The 23,921-nt window shown below is 35.1% G+C and overlaps 1 protein-coding gene across 2 annotated transcripts; it reads left to right on the top strand.

The window, feature by feature from the left end:
* The first annotated feature begins 15,444 nt into the window (after positions 1-15,444).
* On the top strand, positions 15,445-23,691 carry LOC131054470 (pectin acetylesterase 8). 2 transcript variants are annotated; one of them, XM_057989005.2, is made up of 13 exons: positions 15,445-16,384; positions 19,292-19,374; positions 19,699-19,828; positions 20,107-20,186; positions 20,398-20,484; positions 20,842-20,966; positions 21,173-21,233; positions 21,450-21,503; positions 21,690-21,767; positions 21,893-21,998; positions 22,192-22,248; positions 22,409-22,554; positions 22,732-23,691. In XM_057989005.2, the coding sequence occupies exons 1-13, from the start codon at positions 16,198-16,200 to the stop codon at positions 22,852-22,854; spliced, it is 1,317 nt and encodes a 438-aa protein (XP_057844988.2). In that variant the 5' UTR covers positions 15,445-16,197; the 3' UTR covers positions 22,855-23,691. The 2 variants fall into 2 exon arrangements, with proteins under 2 accessions (XP_057844988.2, XP_057844994.2); XM_057989011.2 differs by lacking the exon at positions 22,732-23,691 and having other exon boundaries at positions 22,501-22,554.
* The last annotated feature ends 230 nt before the right edge of the window (positions 23,692-23,921 follow it).

The raw sequence follows: 23,921 nt of genomic DNA, 5'->3' as shown, positions 1-23,921 counted from the left end.
TTACATCTGGTTCATCTACCACTCGCTCGCTGCTGGTTTCCTCAGGTTTCTCAGAGGTTTCATCAACATTAACATTGATACTTTCAACAATTCTCTGAGTCCTATTGTTAAAACACTTGAGAGCTTTGCTCTTGGTGGAATACCCTAGGAATATTCCCTCATCACATTTTGCATCAAACTTGCTTTGGTATTCACTTCTCTTGATATAACACTTGCTACCAAACACTCTAAAGTAGCTTACTACTGGAGTCTTACCAGTCCAATACTCATAAGGAGTTTTATCCTTACCTTTCTTGATGAGTACCCGATTCATAGTGTAGATTGCAGTGCTCACCGCTTCTCTCCAAAAAGTGTGAGCAACCTTCCCTTGAATCAACATCGTTCTGGCAGCTTCAACTACAGTCTGGTTGTTCCATTCTACTAGGCCATTCTGTTGTGGAGTCTGGGGGGCAGACAATTGCCTCTTGATGCCATTCTCTTCACAGTACTTATTGAATTCTCTAGAAGTGAACTCACCTCCTTGGTCGGTTCTAAGGCATTTGATTCTCTTACCACTTTCCTTTTCAACTAGTGCTCTGAAGGCTTTAAACTTTCCAAAAGCTTCAAAATTGTCTTTCAAGAATGTGACCCACATCATTCTTGAGCAATCATCAGTAAGAATCATAAAGTACCTATCTCCCTGAACACTCCTAGTTATCATAGGACCACACAAATCAGTATGCACAAGATCAAGTAAATTTTTTGTTGTGAAAGATTTACCTTTGAAGGTTGAGGAAGACATTTTCCCCAATTGACATTCTCTGCACAAAGGATTCTTTGATTTGTTCAGCACAGGAAATCCTCTAACTGCCTTGATCTTACTAGCCTTCACAATATTATCAAAATTTACATGGCAGAGTCTCCTATGCCATATCCAACTGTCATCAAACTTATCCATTAGACATTGACTGATATTTGTATTTAACTGAAATAAGTTACCTCTGGTCTGCATACCAGTGGCAATCAGTTCACCACTCTTTCCTTTTATTTTGCATACTCCATCTTTGAATTCCAGAGTGAGTCCTGTATCATTCAGCTGAGCAACACTCAAAAGGCTATGCCCAAGACCTTCTACCCAATACACATTATCAACACTTCTTTTTCCATTTAGAGAGATGGACCCTTTGCCTTTTACCATACATGGTGCATCATTACCAAATCGGACTACACCTCCATCATACTCTTCCAGAGACAAAAACTTTCTCCGGTCACCAGTCATGTGGTGAGAACAACCACTGTCAATAATCCACTCATTATAATTATCAAAGTGGGAGACAAGAGCCTTCTTGTCTGACACATCTTCCTTAACAGCTACAAATACTATGTCTTCGCTTTCTTTGTCTTCTGATTCATCATCAGTGACATTTTCATCGACTGCAACAAGATAATTTCTCCTATTTCCTCTTTTGAACTTTTTAAACTTCTCCGGTTTGTCCTTATTATCACTATTAGGACAATTGACAACAATGTGTCCTATCCTATTGCAAGAAAAGCATTTCAAAGGGAGCTTACCTCTATATTTTCTAGTTCCCTTAGGAAGTCTCTTGGCAAGAAGAGCTTCAAATTCCATCAGGATATCCTCATCATCCATATCTCTATTTTGTTTGGGTTCACAGCTAGTCAACTTAGCAATGATGGAATCTAGGGATACCTTTGTCTTGTCAATAGATCTCAACTCTTGAATAGTGGCAACCCTTATTGCATAGATCGGTAATAAGGATCTCAAAACTTTATTAACAATGGTGGAATCATCCATTGTACCTCCTGCACTCTTGATGTCTCCAACACCAGTTTTAATCCTTATCCCATATTGTTGAATGGTCTCTCCTTCAACCATCCACATGTCTTCAAATTTTCCTCTAAGGCTTTCTTCCTTAGCTTGCTTCACATGCTCATCGCCACCATAGATAGACTCTAGAGTATCCCATACGTCTTTAGGATTGTCTTTATCCTGAACATCTATAAACTCAATATCAGATAGATTACTGATAAGAGCTTCCATGACTTGCCCATTCTCCTGAATTTCTCTTCTTTGATCATCGGTGAGAGTACCGGTAGGGACAACATAAGTATTCTCAACATAGTTCCAGTGTTGAGCACCCATGCTTTTAATGTAGATCTTCATTTTGTCGTTCCATATCTTAAAGTTATCTCTGTTGAACTTAGGACCTTCCCTCTTCATCATTAGAATAGGATCTTTTCCTCAAGCGGTTAAGCTTATAACACAGAGGACCTGGAGGACGCTTTGATACTAATTGATGAATAATGATGAACAGTAAATACCCAAGAGGTACTGAGAGGGGGGGGGGGTTGAATCAGTACACAAAAAAACTTCTTAAACAACTTAAACTGCAAAGACTGCACTAACTAGCAAACAATATCACCGATCTAAATCAAAGCAATACTGGTAAAACACAGTGATTGTAAAAGTCATAAACTGGTAACACTTAGATCTTCACAAAACCTAATATCTCATTTCCACTTCACCCATATGCTTAAACAAGTAATACATTAGAAATATCATGACCACTGGATCAACTTGTATTACCGCTTAACAAAAAACACTAAAACATCACATGAAAAAGCATCACACATGACACACTTATTTTTCACTTGGAAACCCAACTGGGAAAAACCACGGTGGGGATGAATACCCACAAGTTGTTCTTGAACTCTTCTGAAGTTCGCTATGTTAGGAGCCTAGTCCAGTTAAAGACTTTACAATAGGTTCTGCTAGGAACCGATCCTGCTAGGGATCACCCAGTGAAGGGATGGCTAAATACTCGATTAGAGGTTAAAACCCTATTAAAGGTTACCTTGTCAAAGGATTTAAAGGACTCAATGATTTTGAGTCACCCTATTAAAGGATTTACAAAAATCCTGTTAAAGCTACCCGGTAAAGGGATTTTCCAACTGCTGAAATGGTTAGAAGTCAACAGGTAATACACTGATCTGATAACAACACTCAATGCCAAGGCAAATCCACTTCAGTTCCTTTACATCTGCAATCACACTCTGTAGATCTCTACTCATTGCTCCGGTCTAGCAAGAATCACTTCACACACATTCATTTGCCAACGACTTCAAATGAGAATCATCATTGACCTTATAGACAACAATTAGGTCGGTGGCAAAAACCTAAAACCCTAATCATCTAGGGTAACAATACAGTCGGTCCAATCCTGGCCGTTTAATCACATTACATAGGGTAAAACAATCTTGAACAAATCTCAAGACGTTCTCCATCATTCGTTCTTCACCGCTTCTGGAAGCTGATAACCCATCATGCGCTCTCCACCGTTTACTAAGATTTTGCACATTCCCAAGGTAGATAGAATCAATCTTCTTCATGCAAGATCCTCAAGGAGATTCTTCATGTGCACAAGGCTGACGTGACAACACGATCTAATCTTCATTTCAATGCTAACTCATCACAGGATGTCGTCGGTCAAATCACACAGACTTGGAATGCATCAATCGGAAACCCTGAAGATGAGACTACCAACCAGTCGTCATATCAAATGAAACCCCAATACGAGCTTTGCATATACCAGTTCACATTCCAACATACCGGTTCACCTTTTTGCATATACTGGTTCATATCATCATACCGGTTCACTTCATACCATCATACTGATTCTCTTGCCAGTTTGCTTTCTTCAATATACTAGTTCATACTTCAGCATATTGACATCAATGACAACATACAATCCTATCATGTCATCAAACTCTGCACATATGTCAACATGTATCTATAAATAATTCATTTATGACTTGTGGGTTACTTTATTTAGATTCTCTTTTATAAATAAGTAATAAACCTCTTTTGATTATTAGAGGTGAATTAGAGTTCTAAAGTGGGAAAAATGTAAGTGATTAAGAAAGAAAAGTAGGTTTGAATTTAAGAGATTTCAACACACAATTCTATCTACAAGACATTATCACAATGCATGTGCATCTTTAATAATTAAAATGTTAAATAAATTATTAAAATATAATATAAATCATAATATCTAAATTTAAAATTGATCCAATGTGTATCTAAAATGTTGAAATGATTAAAATAATATTTATCAACAACAAAAATAAAATTATTATATATAATTATTTTTCTCTCTACAATACATGTGAATAAATTATTATAATCATTAAATTAGTATGTATTACAAATTTTATCATTTCTTTAATTCTCAAACTAGAGGAGAGGGTCTCATGGTGGTGCACCCTAACTTTACTAGTTCATATGACAATGTATGTATGGTGTCGAAAGTAAAAATATACATCATTGAGCAGTCAATGATGTGAAATTTTTAAATAGTTTGTTTCAACATCATTGTGACCCACAAAACTTATGTCATTAGAATATTTTTGGTTAAGGTATAACTGAAGACTCAAAAAAGGTTCAACCAATAGTTGTACATTAGAAATCAAAAGTTGTGCATTAACTTATGTTTTATTGGTGCACCAATGTGATATCACATGATTTGTTGCTTATTGATCTAATGGGTACATCTTATTCAAATATTAGTCTTGGATGCTCAACGATTCAATCCTCTCACAACTAACAATACTATACTATTTGAAATATTAGGCTTTCAATGTAAAAGTACTTCACAACTATCGGTACATGCTTAACTATTGGGCCCTCTCCTCTTTTTAGGTGGGAAACTAGCTTTATTTAAAGAAGGTTGATTTATTCGTCTAAAATCATCTGTGTATGCTTATATAAAATCTTGAAATATTGAGTTTTAAAAAATAAAATGAAGAAATCAAATTTATTTATAAATGTGAGTTGATATTCTAAATGGAGTGAAAGTATTAAAATATTTTATTTTATTTTTTGTTAATTTTAAGTAGGTGATGATGAATGATCAAATTTCACAATATATTTAATTCAATATCTGAAATCTAATATTGTATCAATATTTTTTTTGTCTTTCACAAACCTACTTAGAACTTATATTATGCTTCTAAACTAAGTTGCACCTAGGTTTTGGTACAAGATCACTTTTCCCCCATCTATATGAGTACTGTGTTCCTCTAATCTATGATGGTAGTGCACTTACAAAAATGAATGCTTTAAAATTGAGTAGTATTGGGGAGCACCTTGAAGAATCATTTGTATACATATGTAATAGTTATAGCCTCCTTGATAACTAGCCTATCGTAATTATTAATGAACAAACTTGGATGGTAGGCCAAGTCAATATGTAAAGAGTTTAGATATCCATTGACACAAGCTATGAGTCTCTATTTGGTGTAGTCACCGGTAAGGAGGGACCTCAAAGAGATCAATCTGGTCTGGGCAGCAAGAGTAAACACAACAGAAAAAAGAGGCTATGATGGAGGCAATGTAGAACTGAATATATTAGATCATGAAAACTAATTACAGATAACCTATAACATTTGGTTTACAAGATCTGACTCACTGGCCTGCTACAAACATGCTTAATTACAGAACATGTCACTCCTGGACCTCCAAACCAAAGATCTATCTACTATATTCAATCTAATTTTCTTTTAACTGATGTCTAATGATCAATTACAATGATTTATATGATCCAAGAAGATCCGGTCGGTCCAAAAGGAATCAAATGTCGAAGAACAAGATCAAACGTGTAAAACCAATAGGTTGGCCTCCACAAAAGAGATTCCTCCGAAAAATCCAAAGGATGAAGTGTGAAGCAAAGGGAGGGTCAACCACACGCCGAGGAACATCAGAATCAACGCACAGGGCTCCGCAAGCTATGAAAGGGATCCGATAGATTCATCAATGCACATAGGTCCAAATGGTTCCGATGCCAAAAAAGTGTCTCGGAATTTGGAATCGATAACTTGTGGTTTAGGAATAAGGAATATGATCATGTCCTTAAGAAAAATCCAACTCCACAAGATCCGGTGAGCCAATACAAGAAAATGCAGAATGAAATGTTGAAACTACAAATATAAAACAAACATAAAAGAAATATTTTTGGTTGATGCAAGATTGCCATTAACCAGGGATGCTCATGCATCAGACATTTAGGGTTGTTGAAAAAGTCGGTCTCTCACTTTGTCGGGGTCAAAGGAAAACCAAGGTGGTCTACCTTTTCCTAAGAAATCCAAGATGAATCTTTAACTGGTATGTCCTTCCATTTTGCAAGATACTCCTTATATTGCCTACTCTGGGTGTTGCGCCCAATCCTATTGTCCAAAATGTCTTCAATCTAATTTGGCTCCTTCCGGGGCAACTGTTTTTCCAAGTCTGCAATACTGTCCTCACTGAATTTTGATTCATGGTACTGATGTAGATCTGCAATGTTGAATATAGGTGAAATACTCAAACTATCCGGTAACTCCACTTCATATGCATTTCTAGAACTGAACTTCCTCAAGATCTTACAAGGTCCAAACTTCCTCATTGGAAATCTCTCTTTTCTCAGATACACCATCACTTCATCGCCAACTTCAAATTCCTTATGTATTCTCTTCTCATCCGCTTTATCCTTATACTTGATATTCATGTCCTCTAAATGCTACTTAACCTGAATATGCAAGGCCTTCATGTGATCTGCAAATTCTTCTGCCTTTGCACTCTGCTTGTCTTCATTACAGACATCTAAGAAATTCTGATATACCTCTAGGGTGTGCTCTGGCAACAATCTCAAAAGGTGTTCTTGCGATACTCTTGTTCACTAAATTATTGTAGGCAAACTCTGCTTGTGCAAGAATCAAATCCCAACTTCCGGTTTTCTCTCCAACCAAGCATCTCAACAAATTTCCCAAGCTCCTGTTTACTACCTCTGTCTATCCATCAATCTGTGGGTGAAAAGTAGAACTAAATTTAAAATATGTCTTCATCTTCTTCCAAATTGTTCTCAAAAAATAACAAACAAACTTAATATCTCTGTCTAAAACTATGCTCTTAGATAATCCATGCAATCTCACAATTTCCTTGAAAAATAGGTCAACTATAAGCACTGCATCTGATGTCTTCTTACAAGGTATGAAATGAGCCATCTTCGAGAATCTATCCACTACCACAAATATAGAATCATTCCCTCTTCATGTCTTAGGCAATCCAAGTATGAAATCCATGCTTATATCCTCCCAAGGTCTCTCTAGTACTGTCAAAGGCTTATACAGTCCCACATTCTGACTATTGCCTTTTGCAACTTGACAATCTCTACAACTTTGCACAAATTTCCTAATATCCTTATGAATCTAAGGCCAAAAGTAATGCTCACTCACCAATGCTATGTCTTATCAACACCAAAGTATCTGACTAATCCTACACTATGCTTCTCCTTTATTAGATTCTCCCTCATAGAACTCTTAGGTATGCACAACTGTACTCCTTTGAATAACATCCCATCTTGAATGAAGTAATCCAACCACTTGCTTCTATCTACCATAACCGGTTCTCTACATGCTTTTCAAGGTTCTGCAAAATGCGGGTCATCATCATACAATGTCTTCAACGTCTCAAATCCTAATACTATCAGTCTCATCTCTATTAGGAAATTCCTCCTTCTACTCAATGCATCAACAACCTTGTTAGATTTCCCTCTTCTACTCTTCAACAGAAAGGTGTAACTCTGCAAAAACTCTACCCATCTCATATGTCTCTGATTCAACTTACTCTAACTATTCAAATACTATACGACTTGATGATTGGTATACAAAACAAACTCCTTAGGCAACAGGTAATGTCTCCATTTTTTCAAGGCTTGAACTATGGCATAAAATTCATGATCATGCACTGAATATCTCCTCCTGGCATCATTCAAATTCTCACTGAAATAAGCTACTGCTCTCCCTTCTTGACTCAAGACTGCTCCAATTGCGGTTCCACTTGCATCACAATCTACTTGAAACACTTTGTTGAAATCTGGTAAAGCTAACACAGGCTGCTCAATCACTTTTTGCTTCAGCAATTCAAAACTTTTGTTTGCTCTGGTTGTCCACTTGAATTCCTTCCTATCACCACTCATTGTCTCAGTCATAGGGTTACAAACTGAACTGAAATTTTTGATGAACTTCTGGTAGAAACTAGCTAGTCCACGAAATGATCTTACCTCTACAATGCTTTCCGATGTAGGCCATTCAACAAGTGCTTTCACTTTCTCAGGGTCCATCTTCAATCCATCTGCAGATATCACAAATCCTAAATAGACTAACTCTTCCTTCATGAAAGTACAATTCTTAAGATTTATCAAGAACTTTTCTTCTCTCAACCTCTGCAAAACTTGTCTTAAATGCAACAAATGCTCCTCTTTTGTCTTACCAAAAATCAGAATGTCATCCAAATATACAATAACAAACTTACCCAATTATTTATTTAATACCTCATTCATTAACCTCGTGAAAGTACTCAGTGCATTAGTCAACCTAAAAGGCATCACCCACTATTCATACAATACTTCATTTGTCTTGAATGCTATCTTCCACTCATCTCCTTCTCTGATTCTGATTTGATGATATCCAATCTTCAATCCTATATTTGTGTAGTATTTGGCTCCACTCAAATAGTCCATTATGTCATCCATCCTAGGTAAAGGAAACCAGTACTTCACTATGATCTTGTTTATTGCTCTGGAATCGGTACACATCCTCCATTCTTCGTTCTTTCTTAGGTGATAATACTGTTGATACTGCACAAGGACTCAAACTTTCTCTGATCAAACCTTTCTTCAATAATTCCTACACTTGTCTATTCAACTCTTAATTCTCTGTCGGTGTCAACCGGTGTGCAACTTTGTTAGGCAAACTAGCTTCGGGAATAAGTTTCATGCAATGAATGATACTTCTCACAAGTGGTAATCCATCAGACACATTATCTTAAATGATATCTTCATACTCTATCAGTAATTGCTTTATCTCTTCCGATTGTTCTTCATGCTCCAGATGCTCAGTCTTCTTAGGAACTAAGGCAAAACACGCATTCTCATGTCTCATTCCATCCAGGAATTTCCTTCCATCGACTAAACAGACTCTAGCATTCGTACATACTTCACTCTTCAAGAGTTCCTCCAAGGGTAACAAGGTTTGTTTCATCCCATTTTCTACAATAGAGTATATGTTCTTTCTCCCATCATGTATTTCCTGTTTATCAAATTGCCAAGGTCTACCCAACAAAAGGTGACAAATATCCATAGGCATAATATCACACAAGACTTCATCACAATAATTTCCAATTTTTAATTTCACCAAACATTTCTCACTTACTAACAACTTATGATCATCCTGAATCCATGCTATTTGATGAGGCTTAGGGTGTTTCAATCAATCCAACTTCAACTTATTCACCATTTCTTCTGAAACAAAATTATCTGAACTCTACCACTATCAATAATAACTTTACAATACTTACCAGATACCTTACATCTGGTCTTGAATAAATTTCTCCTCTGCAAGGGCTCCTCATCTTCTTTGGTATGACACAAAGCTCTCCTCATTATCAATAGTTCTCCATCTTCCGGTTAGTTAGCTGATCCGGTGGGGATTTCTTTTACCAATGTTGTTCTCCCAGTATTCTCTGTCTTCTTACATTCAAAAGAATGATGTCTTTCTCCTCCACACTTAAAGCAAGTTCCTTTAAACACTCTCTTGTCTTGTCTTCTATCATCTTTTCCAAAAATTTCATTCTGGTAGCCATCAGGTTCTCTTCTCCGATAGAAATTTCTATCATCCTTTCGGTATGAATTACCTTCTTTGCTTACTTCCTTGTCCTTGTTATGATTTGTACAGGTTCCTCTTCCTCCTTGAAATCTTCCTCCAGAAAACCTTCCACCTCTACCTCGCTATCTCTGCTAGTGTCTTTTGTTTAACTTCTCTTCTGCCTTCAAGGCATACTGGTACACTTCTTCAACACTCTGCAACATTATCAAACTGAGTTCATCTTGTATAGACATCCATAGTCCATTCAAATATCTCACAACTTGTTCAACCTCATCATTGACATGTCAGGATCTGATATTCAACTCATAGAATGCTTTGGTGTACTCCTTCACACTAGATTCCTTCTACTTCAAGTTCCGCAACTTCTGGAATAGGTTCACTTGATAATCAATTGGGCACAAATTTTGATTTTAACTTGGCAACCATCCGCTCCCATATTTTGATCTTCTCTTACCTCTTCTTTGTCTATCAACCTGCAAATATTCCCACCAAAGAGATGCATGACCTTTCAATCGATTATAGGTGTACTTCACCTTTCTTTCCTCTGCGGTGTTCTCAAAATCAAAATACTTCTCCATCTCTGAGATCTAATCCATCATGTCATCTGAATCCAACTTTCCATCATACTCCAGTGGGGTAAAATGTGGTTTAGTGTTTGCCCTACTCAAAACCCTCAAGAACCTTTCTTCATTTGGATCGATCGTCGATGGATTTGCTACTTGTTCTGTCGAGGCCTCTTCTTCCTCATCTTCACTCACATCTTCAATATGTAGGTTTCTTCTATGGGCTATCTCAACGACTTCCAACCGAGCTGCAATTATTTGCAACATTTCCATCACAGCAGGGTCTACATTCCCACGTGCTCCACCATTCCTATTTCCTCTTCACGCCATCTTCATGCCAGTCCTCTGCAGCTGCAGGCCGGATCCACAGTCTGCCACCCTACAACAAAATTCTTAGGACAACGCAATCTCCGGAATGAAATCTCGCTCTGATACCACTTGGTGCAGTCATCGGTTAGGAGGGACCTCAAAGAGATCAATCCGGACCGTGCAACAAGAGTAAACACAATAGAAACGAGAGGCTATGATAGAGGCAATGCAAAACTGAATATATTAGATCATGAAAACTGATTATAGATAACCGGTAACATCCAGGTTACAAGATCCGACTCACTGGCCTGCTACAAACATGCTTAATTACATAACAGGTCATTCCCGGACCTCCAAACCTAGGATCCACCTACTATTTTCTATTTGATTTTCTTCTGACCGACTTCTAATGCTCAATTACAATGATTTATATGATCCAAGAAGATCCAATTGGCCCAAAAGGAATCAAATGCCAAAGAGCAAGATCAAACGTGTAAAACCAATAGGTCGGCCTCTGCCAAAGAGATTCCTCCAGAAAATCTAAAGGATGAAGTGCAGAACAAAGGGAAGGTTGGTCACATGCCAAGGAACATCAGAATCAATGCACAGGGCTCCACAAGCTACAGAAGGGATCCGGTAGATTCACCAATGCAAATAGTTCCAAACAATTCCGGTGCTAGAAAATTGTCTCGGGATTTGGAATCAATAACTTGCCAGAAAATGATCCAAATGCTCTGCGGTTTAGGAATAAGGAATATGATCATGTCCTCAAGAAAAATCCAACTCCATAAGATCTGGTGAGCCAATGCAAGAAAATGCAAAATGAAATGTTGAAACCGCAAACATAAAACAAACATAAAAGAAATATTTTTGGTTGATGCAAGATTGCCATGAACCGGGGATGCTCCTGCATCACTATTCAACATGATACATTTATGAGATTCACTAAGATGATCCTATCAAATCTAATGACCCAACATACATCCTAAGTACTAGATCTAAGTGCCCAAAATTAAAGTGTTTTGTCATTTAAGCTAAAGGGCAACAATCATATATTTTTGAAAGTGTAAGCTTAGGAAATTGGAAATTTGAATATGAATAGAAGGATTGGGCCATGAATGCATTCCTATTTAGCGGACAAAGTCATGTCCATGGTCTAGTCCAAGGTACAAGATTGACTGCAAAGAGAGTCGGTCTAGATCATTTGGGATTAGAAAATGATGCTTGGTTGATAGATTCTAGGTTAGAGTTGGATTGAACACAAAATATACTAATTTAAGGATCAAAACATTATATTTATGACATGACCCAAAGTTAATTTTAAATAACAAAATTAGACACTTTAATCCCTTACGCTTGGTAATTTAACTTCTTGTAAATAAATTTAACAATAATAATACAAATAAGCTTAGTAGCATTCACCCCTTAACAAAACTTAAATATTTAGCAATGAGTCTATACCATAAACTATCATGACTATCATCCCCTTATCCAAAATTCATGGCATGTTTGTGAATTAACAAATTGTTTATTGATTGTTTTTGTTTCAATAGGTAGAATGAGACACTCTTTTTTTAGTTTGTATGGTCAACATGGTTCTTTTTTTGCTATCTTGGTAATAATATAATATGTTGGGAAGTGGCTTGACACTTTTTTCTCTAGATGTACTTTGGTTAGAGGGATAATTATAACATCTTTTCCCTAATTTTGTATGTAATGGGACTTGTAGTTAAATCAATGAATTATGTTTATGTTGGGAAGTGGCTTGACACTTTTTTTCCTAAATGTACTTTGGTTAGAGGGATAATTATAACATCTTTTCCCTAATTTTGTATGTAATGGGACTTGTAGTTAAATCAATTAATTATGTTTTGAAAAGGATATGAATAAAAATAGATTTTAATGTTATAAATGAATGTCTAGTTAAAAGAAAATGTTGATTGATTTTATTGGTCTTTATTTATCTTCATGTTATAAGTAGATTTTAACTTTTTAAGTTTATATGATAGGCATGTTTATTTTTTGTCATCTTGGTAATACTACAATATGTTGGGGAGTGAGTTGACACTTTTGTTCACTAAATTTACTTTGGTTAGATGGACAATTATAGTATCTTTTTTTAAAATTTTATATATAATGGGGTTTCTAGCCCAATCAATGAATTGTGCTTTGACAACGATGAGTAAAAATAGATTTCAATTTTATAAATAAATGTCTTGTTAAAAGAAGATGTTGATTGATTTCATTAATCTTTATTTATGTTCAAATTATAAGTAGATTTTAACTTTTTAAGTGTGTATGGTTAGCATGGTTGTTTTTTGTCATCTCTGTATTATTATAATATGTTGGAGAATGAGTTGACACTTATGTTCTCTAAATGTATTTTGGTTAGATGGATAATTGTAGTATAAATGAATATCTAGTTAATAAAAGATGTTTGATTTCATTGATCTTAATTTATCTTCAATTTATAAGTAGATTTTAACTTTTAAACTTTGTATGATCAACATGGTTTTTTATCATCTTAGTAAATACAATAATATGTTGGGGAATGGGATGACACTTTTGTTCTCTAAATGTACTTTGGTGAGATGGATAATTATAGTACATATTTATTCTAATTTTATATGTAATGAGATTTGGCCGAAGCTATTTTGGCTCCAAAACAAACCTTTCGTGTTAGTCAATCGCAGTCGTTTATTGTAAAATCGACTGTGTAAAGCGCGCGACTAACACATGTGTTAGTCAATCCACACTATCGTTTTGGAGCCAGAATAGACGCGCCAATGAGATTTGTGGTTAATCAATGAATTATGCTTTGAAAAGAATAAGAGTAAAAATATATTTTAGTTTTATAAATGAATGTCTATTTAGAAGAAGATGTTGATTGATTTCATTAATCTTTATTTATCTTCAGATTATAAGTAGGTTTTAACTTTTTAAGTTTGTATAGTCGGCATGGTTGTTTTTTGTCATCTTGGTAATGCTATAATATTATGTTGGAGAGTAGATTGACACTTTTGTTCTCTAAATGTACTTTGGTTAGATGAATAATTATAATATCTTTTCCCTAATTATATATAATGGATTTTGTGGTTAAATCAATAAAATTGTGTTTTGAAAAGGACCAAAGTAAAACTAGATTTTAATTTTATAAATGAATGTCTATTTAGAAGAAGATGTTGATTGATTTCATTAATCTTTATTTATCTTTAAATCATAAGTAGATTTTAACTTTTTTTAATCTTTAGATTATAAGTAGATTTTAACTTTTTAAGTTTGTATGGTGGACATGGTTGTTTTTTTAATCTTGGTAATGTTGTAATATTAATGTTGGGAAGTTGGTTGACCCTTTTATTCTATAAATGTACTTTGTTTAGATGTATAATTATAATATCTTTTTCCTAATTTTATATGTAATAGGGTTTGTGGTTAAATCAATGAATTATGTTAAGAAAAGGGTAAGAATAAAAATAGGCTTTAATTTTATAAATGAATGTCTAGTTAACAAAAGATGTTGATTGATTTCATTAATCTTTATTTATCTTCAAATTATAAGTAAACTTTAACTTTTGACACTTTTGTTCTCTAAATGTACTTTGGTTAGATGGATAATCATAATATCTTTTTCCTAATTTTATATGTAATGAGGTTTGTTGTTAAATCAATGAATTGTGCCTTGAAAAAGATGAGTAAAAATAGATTTTAATTTATAAATAATTGGCTAATTAAAAGAAGATGATTGACTTCATTAATTTTTATTTATCTTCATATTATAAGTAGATGTTAACTTTCTAAGTTTTTCTAGTGGGTATGGTTATTTTTTGTCATCTTGGTAATGCTATAATATGTTGGGCAGTGGATTGAGACTTTTCTTCTCTAAATGTACCTTGTTTAGATGAATAATTATATGTTTTTATATGTAATAGGGTTTGTGGTTAAACCAATGAACTATGCTTTGAAAGGATAATTTTAGAGCTATCAGATTTCCACAGTCCAGATTAGCATTCATTCAATAATTGTTTCTGAATTCCATTATTGAAGGATAATTTTAGTTTTATAAATAAATGTTTAAACAAAAGAATATATTGATTGATTTTATTAATTTTTATTTGTTTTCAAATTATAAATAAATTTTAACATTTTTAAATAAAGTATTTTCCATATATATAACTCTCTCTTAAAATTAAAAAAAAAAACTTAAATATACCCACTTATTCTTAAGTGCTAATTGAGCATGCATTACTCTTAACAAGCATTTTCATCATTGATCATATCTGATTCATTCCAAAGGTTCCCTTATCATCAATGTCACCATCATGACATGTAACAGATACCAAACTTCAAGCCAAAGCTTGACATATTTAGGCCATGACAAAGGCATGAATATGGGAACAAAGTTAAAAGAAGAAGAAGAATTAAGTTCAATTAAAACCTCTTCAAAAACACCTGATTGGTGAGCACACAATTGTCAAGTTCAATGTTGTCATTTTCTTTTGTAGGCAAACATCATATCAAGCTCTCTCAAATAGCATCTATACTTAATTTTTCCACTGTCACTCTAGGGGAATGAATGTACCCACCCTAGACTCTCTCATAAAGAAGAAAAATAAAACAAATACTGAGTCACGAGAGAAGATTGATGAGCTCTCAGGGTAGAACCGTATGCAGCCCCACAACCGCCTAATTCAGTGACAGACAAATGACATCCCTCCTAACACATGCATTATGTACATGGACCTCAACAGAACAGAACAAAAGCAATCTTGTCCCACTTCCCCAAGTCAAATGTACAACAAAAATGCATCTTAACTACATCCATACGATTTTGCGAAACTAGGTAGATGTATTATGACATTGCAATAATTAATTCATTACAGAGTTAAATCTTGTAAATGCATGCACTGTGTATTTCCAGTATTAGAAGTTGGGTAAGCTTAAAACTGTTCTCTTGTGGCTTATAGTTTAGGGCAATTTTACCTTACCATTACACTAAACGTGAGGGAATGAAATACTAATCGGAGATGTTATGCCCTTGAGAAAGTGGTGGAGAGCATTTGTCAAATAAAAAAATGGCAATCATTTGTTTATTTATTCTGAAGTGAAAAGCTCTCTGATATGGTGCAGAGTTGAGGTGGCAAAAATATATTGAAAGAATGTGAAAGACATGGGTTTGGTGTTTAACTGTCAAACAAGTTATTCTCAAGTCACAAGTCAAGATTAACACACATTAATTTTTGTGTAACGAACATCAGAAAACAAAACAAGATTTGACATCTCGTTGGGGATGAAGACAGGATTGCTAATAGAATTGACGGCTGAGGCTTGCATTGATTTCTGTATCCTGGGTGTACGAGAGCTGGAGACAATAGCGGGATTCAATATTATAAATGGGTTTGTTTCACAGGCCTTATGATAACAATGCACTTGGCTTTTAACTATGAACAGTGACCTCAGTGAGACCTGTGTTGGAACTCATGAATTGGGTTCACCTTCTTTGCTTCCAAAGACAATTGTTTTGGCATTCAGCTTTTGATTGGATAAAAAGCTGCTGCTTTTGGTATTGCTATTTTTTGCAGTGAACCAATTGGGATTGGCCAGAGGTAGCTACTGGGTGCCTCTGACAATGGTGGGCAGAAGGAAGTTAGGATGCATAAGGTATGTATATCTTTCAATGGGATTCATAATGATAGCCGTGACAGCAGATGCAATGAATCTGACAAGAAGCCACAGTAAGAAATCTACTGTTTCTTCGCCAGTGGACCTTTTTGTAGGCCTGACTGTCGTGCAGGATGCAGTTACTAAAGGAGCTGGTGAGTATTTATCGTATGTCCATTAAAAGTATGCTTATATATGGGTTGGTCCAACTTTAAAGAAGCTTTAAGTGGTTTAAGAACTGCAATCTGTTCGTCTATGTTCGTTGATCTCTAAATCAAATTGAATTGCCTGTAAATAGATCCATATGATATAATATGCAATGACTATTAAATGTGGTCACTAGAATGCTGGTGCGATTGTGGTCTGTGTATATTGTTTTGCTCACATCTCAAATGAAGGGGCCTTCAAAAGGATGATTTTGTTGAGAGAGAACTATTTAACTTTGATCCCTGTTTCCGTATCACATCAACATTTATTCACACTGCCTATGTGGCTATCCTGTGCTAGACCTACCTAACTGTCATTACTGACGCTGCTGTTTCACGTTTCCTGCTCATGAGAATCTGTAATTTGTATAATCATTGTATGACGCATGAACTTACGAAGGCAATTCAATTTTTGTAGATATCATCATTATCAGTCACTTCTTTCTGTGTTACTGGAAGTGACCCTAATATAGCTACACCTCCTGATAACTAATCCCACCAAAGATACCACTCACTTGTAGTTCTGTTGAAAAACATGAGCCACACGTGAATTGCAATTAGGAGCCTACCAAAAAGCCCTGTCTTAAAGAGGGCTAGCAGCTCAATAGTAGAGCACCCAAGTATGTCTGAGTTTCAAGTTGTCGCTAGTCCATGAAAAACCTGGTATCAGAGCCAGGGTATTGAGCACCAAAAAAAAATGGGGCTGCTGGAGAAAATGAGCCACAGAAAAACTGTAATAAAGAGCCTGCTAAAAGCCTCGGTCACAAAGAGGGCCAATGGCTCAATAGTAGTGCACCCAATAATACTAAAATGGAAGATCACAGCTAGCTGGTCCATAAATAATAACAGGCTCATTGTATATGTATCTCCACTTTACACGTCTATTAAAAACATACATCCAATAAGGTTAGCCTGCTCCCAAAAATTTTGTATTCCTATTGCTCCGCGTCTGACTTCTTGTCCCAGTACACATAAGGTTAGCATGCTTAGTTACATCCATGCACCTGCTTCATACAGCTAGCAGAAACGAAGACAGTATAGACAAATACATGAACTCGTTAAGGCCAACCGATTTCATTAGACACAAGCAAATCCATGGAGGCTCTTGCAATTCTCTATGCTATGGAGAGAGGTTATGGCCTTGATTGGATGTAGATTATCTGTGAATCTGATTCACAAGTGTTGGTGAATATGTTGAATGCGCAGAGATTGGATGCTACTATCCGGCAGTTAGCTATGGTGCTTAGGCAGATCCTTTGCCTAAGTAGGTATTTTGACTCCATTACCTTTTCTCATATTCCACGCCAGTGAAATAGAGTAGCAGATTGTCTGGCCAAATGGGTGTCTGAATGTCAGCAAGATTGGAATATTGCAGATTGAGAACATTTGCCTTCAGGTTTATCTCATACGTTTCAGAAATTAGTTAAGGAAGATAAAATTGTTTAATTGATTGTTCTTTGTTGGGCTGCTGGCCATTTCTGGATTGTAATTTTCTCCTGAGGATTAATAAATTTTTATCTCTTTTATGAAAAAAAAAAAAAAAATTCAACTTAGTCTTACTTTCTCTGCCATGCCTTATAATTCTATAATGTGCTAATTTGTCGGAGAGCTGAGGTGATGGATGTTTTGTATGTGGACTAGATCTTAATTCATGCTTGATGTAACCAAAGACGCAAAATCTTTAGTAAGCACTTCAGAGTTTGAACACTTCAATACAGGAGTATGGTTTAGGGCACTTTGAAACAAATCTTTATATGACATGTCACCATGTAAAACCTGCAAAATCATCAGAGTGCCTGGAAAGAGTCCACAACAGTCAAAAGAGAGCAGATTGGGTTTTAAAATGATCTACAACATACCACCTTTAGAGCATATGTGCTGGTGAAAATTTGGAAGTTTGGTTTCTAACGTAGGGTTGAGGACACTGAGGGATCAAACTTATGCACTGCACTTAGGAATGAATGTAAATATTTTGTAGCAGGGAAATCATGTTTTATATTATTTTTTTTGGCATTATTTTTGAGTTTTTGAGTTTAAGTCAGTATGGCAATGATAGTAAGAAAGTTCTTTGTGTCCTTTCTTGGAGCTTGTTAAGAATGCCCGTAATGATAAAAATTGCAATTCAAACTTAACAGAATTTTGGAAATATCTTCTCTTTGAACGGTCACAACCATGATGCTAAATGCATTAGACTTCCATCTACCTTTTCTCAACTAAAACTTCAAGTAAACAGAATAAAGCATTGAATTGAAATGATGATTTAACTTGTCCAATTCTGGATCAAAATAATAAAGCACAACCCATCTTCCATCTTATAAAAGAAAGAAAAGAAGTAAAGGTTAGAAGTTTTTCAAACTTAAATAATATGCATTACAGATGGCATCTTCTCACATAGTATGCATACAGTTTCACGCATAAATTTAAGGCCTGAATATCCTTGAAGAGGTGCTTAGAAGGTGAACTCAAAATGTTGGAAGGAAAAGTTAGAACACAGTTGTATCCAAATACATTTTCTTGAATTACTAACCTGTGGAAATCTCATGGCATTAAGTTAAGACTTCTTTACTTGTTGGGATTGAAATTTTTTCCAATAGTACCTTACTGCATTTATTTGGAGCACAATGAATTGAAAATATTTTGATCTTGTACACCTAACTTGTTAATTGGGTCACTAATAAAACTCAACATTCACCTTTTACTGTTCACTTATTCACTCCTTGGTTGAGGCTTTGGGTAATCTTGGGAAAATGCGATTGCCTTCCATTGGGGAATAATGTTCTTTCTTTTAAATTTAAATTGTCTTAAGAGACGTTTATGGTAGTTAAACAGAGACATCATTTATGGTCTTTGTTGCAGTTTGTTTAGATGGAAGTCCTCCTGCTTACAATTTACACCGGGGATTTGAATCTGGAGTATATAGCTGGCTTATTCACATGGAGGCAAGTCTTTTCTCTTTGTGAAGTATTTTATAAACTGTTCTGATACTATTTGGTATGCATAAATCAAAATGATTTCTAATCATGTATCACCATATGAATGGAAATGGTTAAAAAACACTGTTCTTGCACCATAGGTAAAGTGTTTTTGCATACATCTTTTAATAAACAAAATCAAATAAAGATACACTTTGTTTCCTCAGATACTCTCTTGATGTCCAGTTTTAGTCTTTATTTGATAATGACCATAGTATGTAATATTTTAGAGGTATGTGGTATGCCCATGGATTTGTGGTTAAGTTTCATTTGTGTCAAAATTATTTGCAGGGTGGAGGATGGTGTCACAACATAACAGCATGCTCCAAACGTGCTCACACTCGCTTGGGTTCATCTATCTACATGGGAGGGAAGTTGGCATTTTCAGGCATTTTAAGTGACAATCAATCACAAAATCCAGGTAGTGTTTTCCTTGTTTTATATTCAAAATATCCATCCGAGAGGCCATGTGTCAACAAAATCAGTGTTCACAAGAAGTTTAGAATATTTTTTTGATGACGGTGGAATACCTATAGCTTTTCCATGTGACTATCTACAACACTGTGACTTCATTAAAATTTACTTATTTGTTCCCATTGTGAGCCAATTTGAATGCATTATCTTTTTTCTGAATGCCCTAGACCTTTAAAAATGTAATACTTATCTAGTTTTTTACATAGTCTGGACTTTGTCTAACAGACTTTTATAATTGGAACCGGGTCAAGATTAGATACTGTGATGGGGCATCATTTACTGGAGACATGGAGGAGGTAAATCAGGTACGAGTATAAAAAGTTAGTAGCTTTTGACTTATAATCTCGTAAACGGAAAGACATGCCCTGAAATTTTACAAAAAAGAGTATCTTTTTCTGAACACAATTTCTATTATGATTTATGAACTCTGTTCCTTCTAGTTATAATCTCTACTAGATTTCCTGAATTGGTGTAGAAGTTGAAGGTCCAAAGCTTAATTTGCCCTCAATCTACCAGATCTACAAACTCTATTATAGAGGCCAAAGGATTTGGCAAGCTGTTATGGAAGATCTGCTGTTGAAAGGGATGAATAAAGCCAAACAGGTACTCTTTTTCTTTATCTATGTTAATTTGTTATTGTATGCACTGAACAATCAAAAAATAATAACCTATCAAGTTTGGATTACCATTGCTATTTGCAAGGTCAGAATCACAACCCATAAAGATTGAAATTTGTAACTTTGGTATTATAAATAAGCATGCATATTCTCTGTATCTGTAATGATCTATTGTAACTTTCAATCATTATATTAAGTGACAAAATTGTGATGGGTTGTATCTTGTTATTAGGTGTACAAGTGACCAAGTTTTACTTCGCCGTTATCAATTTATATTCACAGTTATCTTATGATCAATATTTACTTATACTGACTTTAATATTTAATAAAACTTATCATGCAGGCTCTACTTTCTGGTTGTTCAGCGGGAGGTTTAACTTCGTTTCTTCATTGTGATAATTTTCGGGAGCTTCTGCCAAAGAGTGCCACGGTCAAGTGTTTGGGAGATGCTGGATTTTTCATTGATGTGTATGGCCTAAAAACTTTTTTTCTTCATGTTATTTACACCTAAATCTGATTTCTGTTTAGGGTTCCACTATCATTGCCATATGGTTGGTATTTAGATATTAGATAGTATTTAAAATTAAATCTATCTGTATTTTCTGGTTGACTGATATATGTATGGTAGTAATTAATTTTTATATGCATCCATTGTTTCTTTGGACATGGATCAGGCAGGATATTTCTGGAGAATACTTCATAAGATCTTATTTTAATGAGATAATTAGATTACAGGTATTTGCTTCAATCCTCTTCTAAGATTATGCTTTAGAATTAAAGGTATCAGCTGATCAAAGTATGTTGGTGTGTTGGACATAATACTTGTTGACATTTAAGACTATAATCGAGCAAAGTTAAATTTATTCTCTCTATGCTTTCATGGCTGGTTTTCTTTTCCTATCATTTTTTGAAATCACAGCCTTGTTGTTGAATTTGACTTCTGTATCGCAGGGTTCTGTCAAGAACTTACCTCGTAACTGTACATCAACAATGAATCCAAGCAAGGTAGGAGTTAGTAAAATTTCTTGCTACTGACCTGATATCAGTAATGAAGTTTTAAGCTGCTTCTGCAAATTCCTTAAGATTCTTATTGTGATTAAAATTATTCCAGTACACCTTATACATTGAATAATTATATATACTGTTCTTTTGTATTATTACTAACTATACGATGATGGAATGACATGGCAGTGCTTCTTTCCACAATATCTCTTGCCATACATAGAAACCCCACTTTTTGTTCTAAATGCAGCATATGATTCATGGCAGGTAATTTATGTGATCTACTCTGGCATAGACATAGTAGCTTTTGTAAACTCTCACTTCTTTTCTCCATATGGGGTATATTATATGTGATTCAGACATATATTTCTGGTGAGATTTTTTTTCTGTAGATTAAAAACATTTTGGCACCAAGTGAAGCTGATCCTTACCGTCTATGGCAACTGTGCAAGTTAGACATAAAGAATTGTAATTCAGAACAATTGGAAGTAATGCAAGGTTAATTTTCTAAATTCAATCTCCTCATGTTTCTGCAGAATTCTATGTGATGAGTTCATTTGTACTTGAATATGAAGTTGAAAAGATTTTTGTTAGGCGCAAGAGTGTGGAACATGCTATTAGAATAAATGAAATTTGAACACCCATACAATATTTGTATTTGTTTTCTAATCTTTCCACTTTTGCTCGGCAGGTTATAGGAAGGAAATGCTTAGTGCACTAAACATTACTGACATCTCTACAAGAAGAGGCATTTTCTCGAACATCCTATGCAATGACTAAATTTGTACTTGAATGAAGTGGATAAAAGTTTCATTTTGCAGAGAACTGTGGAAATGCCATTAGAATGAATGAAGTTTGAACATATGTATTATATTTGTTCGATAATCATACCAAAGTTTGCTTGACAGGTTATAGGGATGAAATGCTTAGATCATTAAACTTAGCTAGGAACTCCATAGACAGAGGCATGTTTATCAACTCCTGCTATGCACATTGCCAGACTGAGATGCAGGATTTGTGGCACTCTCCAAACTCTCCACGATTAAATTCAAAGGTGGATTAAATGCTATGTCCTATGTTGTCTACTAGAATTAGTTGTTTTTGAGGGTTTAGGGTTGAAAGCTTACCATTTAACTGGGTGCAGAGTTGCCATGCAGTTAGATTTACATTTATGTATACATAAACAAGGCTATTTTGCAAGGTATTTAACTTTCTCTTGACCATGCAACAGACCATTGCAATGTCGGTGGCGGACTGGTTCTTCGATCGACAACTTGTCAAGGAAATTGATTGCCCTTACCGTTGTGATTCTACTTGTCATAATCGTGTATTTACCGAAGATGACGAGGATTGAAGGGAAATAATTCCTTCTCATTCTTTTATTTAGATGCTATTCAATTCTTTGAGTTAAATAATATTGTTCTATATAGTCTGTATTGGAAAGTCTTCTGAAGGTTTAGGTTTAGCCTTCATTATTCTTTATTTAAAAAATTGAGACCTGTTAAGGCATTGATGTCATTTTAGGTGACACTTTGGATAACCTACTATTGATTATTATTCATTTTGGGGGGCACAAATAGTCCCCAATTGTTCCACTTCTCAAGGATGTTTCTACTTGAAAAGATTATGTCCATTTCAAAGCAACACCAGTATTTTGAAAGCAGAGCACAGGCAATCATATAATCTACGAGGGGCTACTCAATGCAGAAGGTAAGACACAAGTGTCATATTTAGATGGAGGGTAGAATGGTGCATCGGATTATCAATACCAACTTGGAACTACATCCAATTTTGTGTTCCTCTGTCACTCAAGTATTTTGAAAGAATATCATTTCCCAGGCAAACATAAAATCCACGAGGGGCTACTCAATGCAGAAGCTAAGGTACAAGTGTCATAGTAAGTTGGAGGGTAGAGTGGTGCATGAGATTATCAACACCAACATGGAATTACATTCCTCGGGTATTTTGAAAATCTGAAACTCAATGTGCCTTAGGTTTGCACTATTCATGTATTACGATTAGGCGCCTCATAATGTGCTGATCTGACTGTCAAAGGTGCACTTTTATTATGTATTATCTCTCTTCTTTATGCAATATCTGTACTTTGCAACCTGATATATGTTGCATGTATTCAACATGCTACATCATATGTACTAAAATTGAATAATATAAGAATTGAGTGTACCATTCATTCTCATGAGAGATGGGTTCTTGTTAACCACTACTCATGAAACATGGATCAATGAGTTTGACTTGAAAACTACACAGTTAAATCCTGATAGCAATATTATAATATAAGAATGTTCATGTTTGCATAGGTATCTGTGTGCAACAAGCTATTTGGAAATTATGCTTCTTGTGCTCCAAGCACAGCATTGCATGTCCTCATGTGGATGGACCTAATGATGGTTGTATGTGGCC

Source organism: Cryptomeria japonica, chromosome 2, assembly GCF_030272615.1.
Source record: "Cryptomeria japonica chromosome 2, Sugi_1.0, whole genome shotgun sequence".
Classification (NCBI taxonomy): domain Eukaryota; kingdom Viridiplantae; phylum Streptophyta; class Pinopsida; order Cupressales; family Cupressaceae; genus Cryptomeria; species Cryptomeria japonica.
The sequence above is the reverse complement of the archived record's forward strand: the minus strand, read 5'-3'. Positions and strand labels throughout refer to the sequence as shown.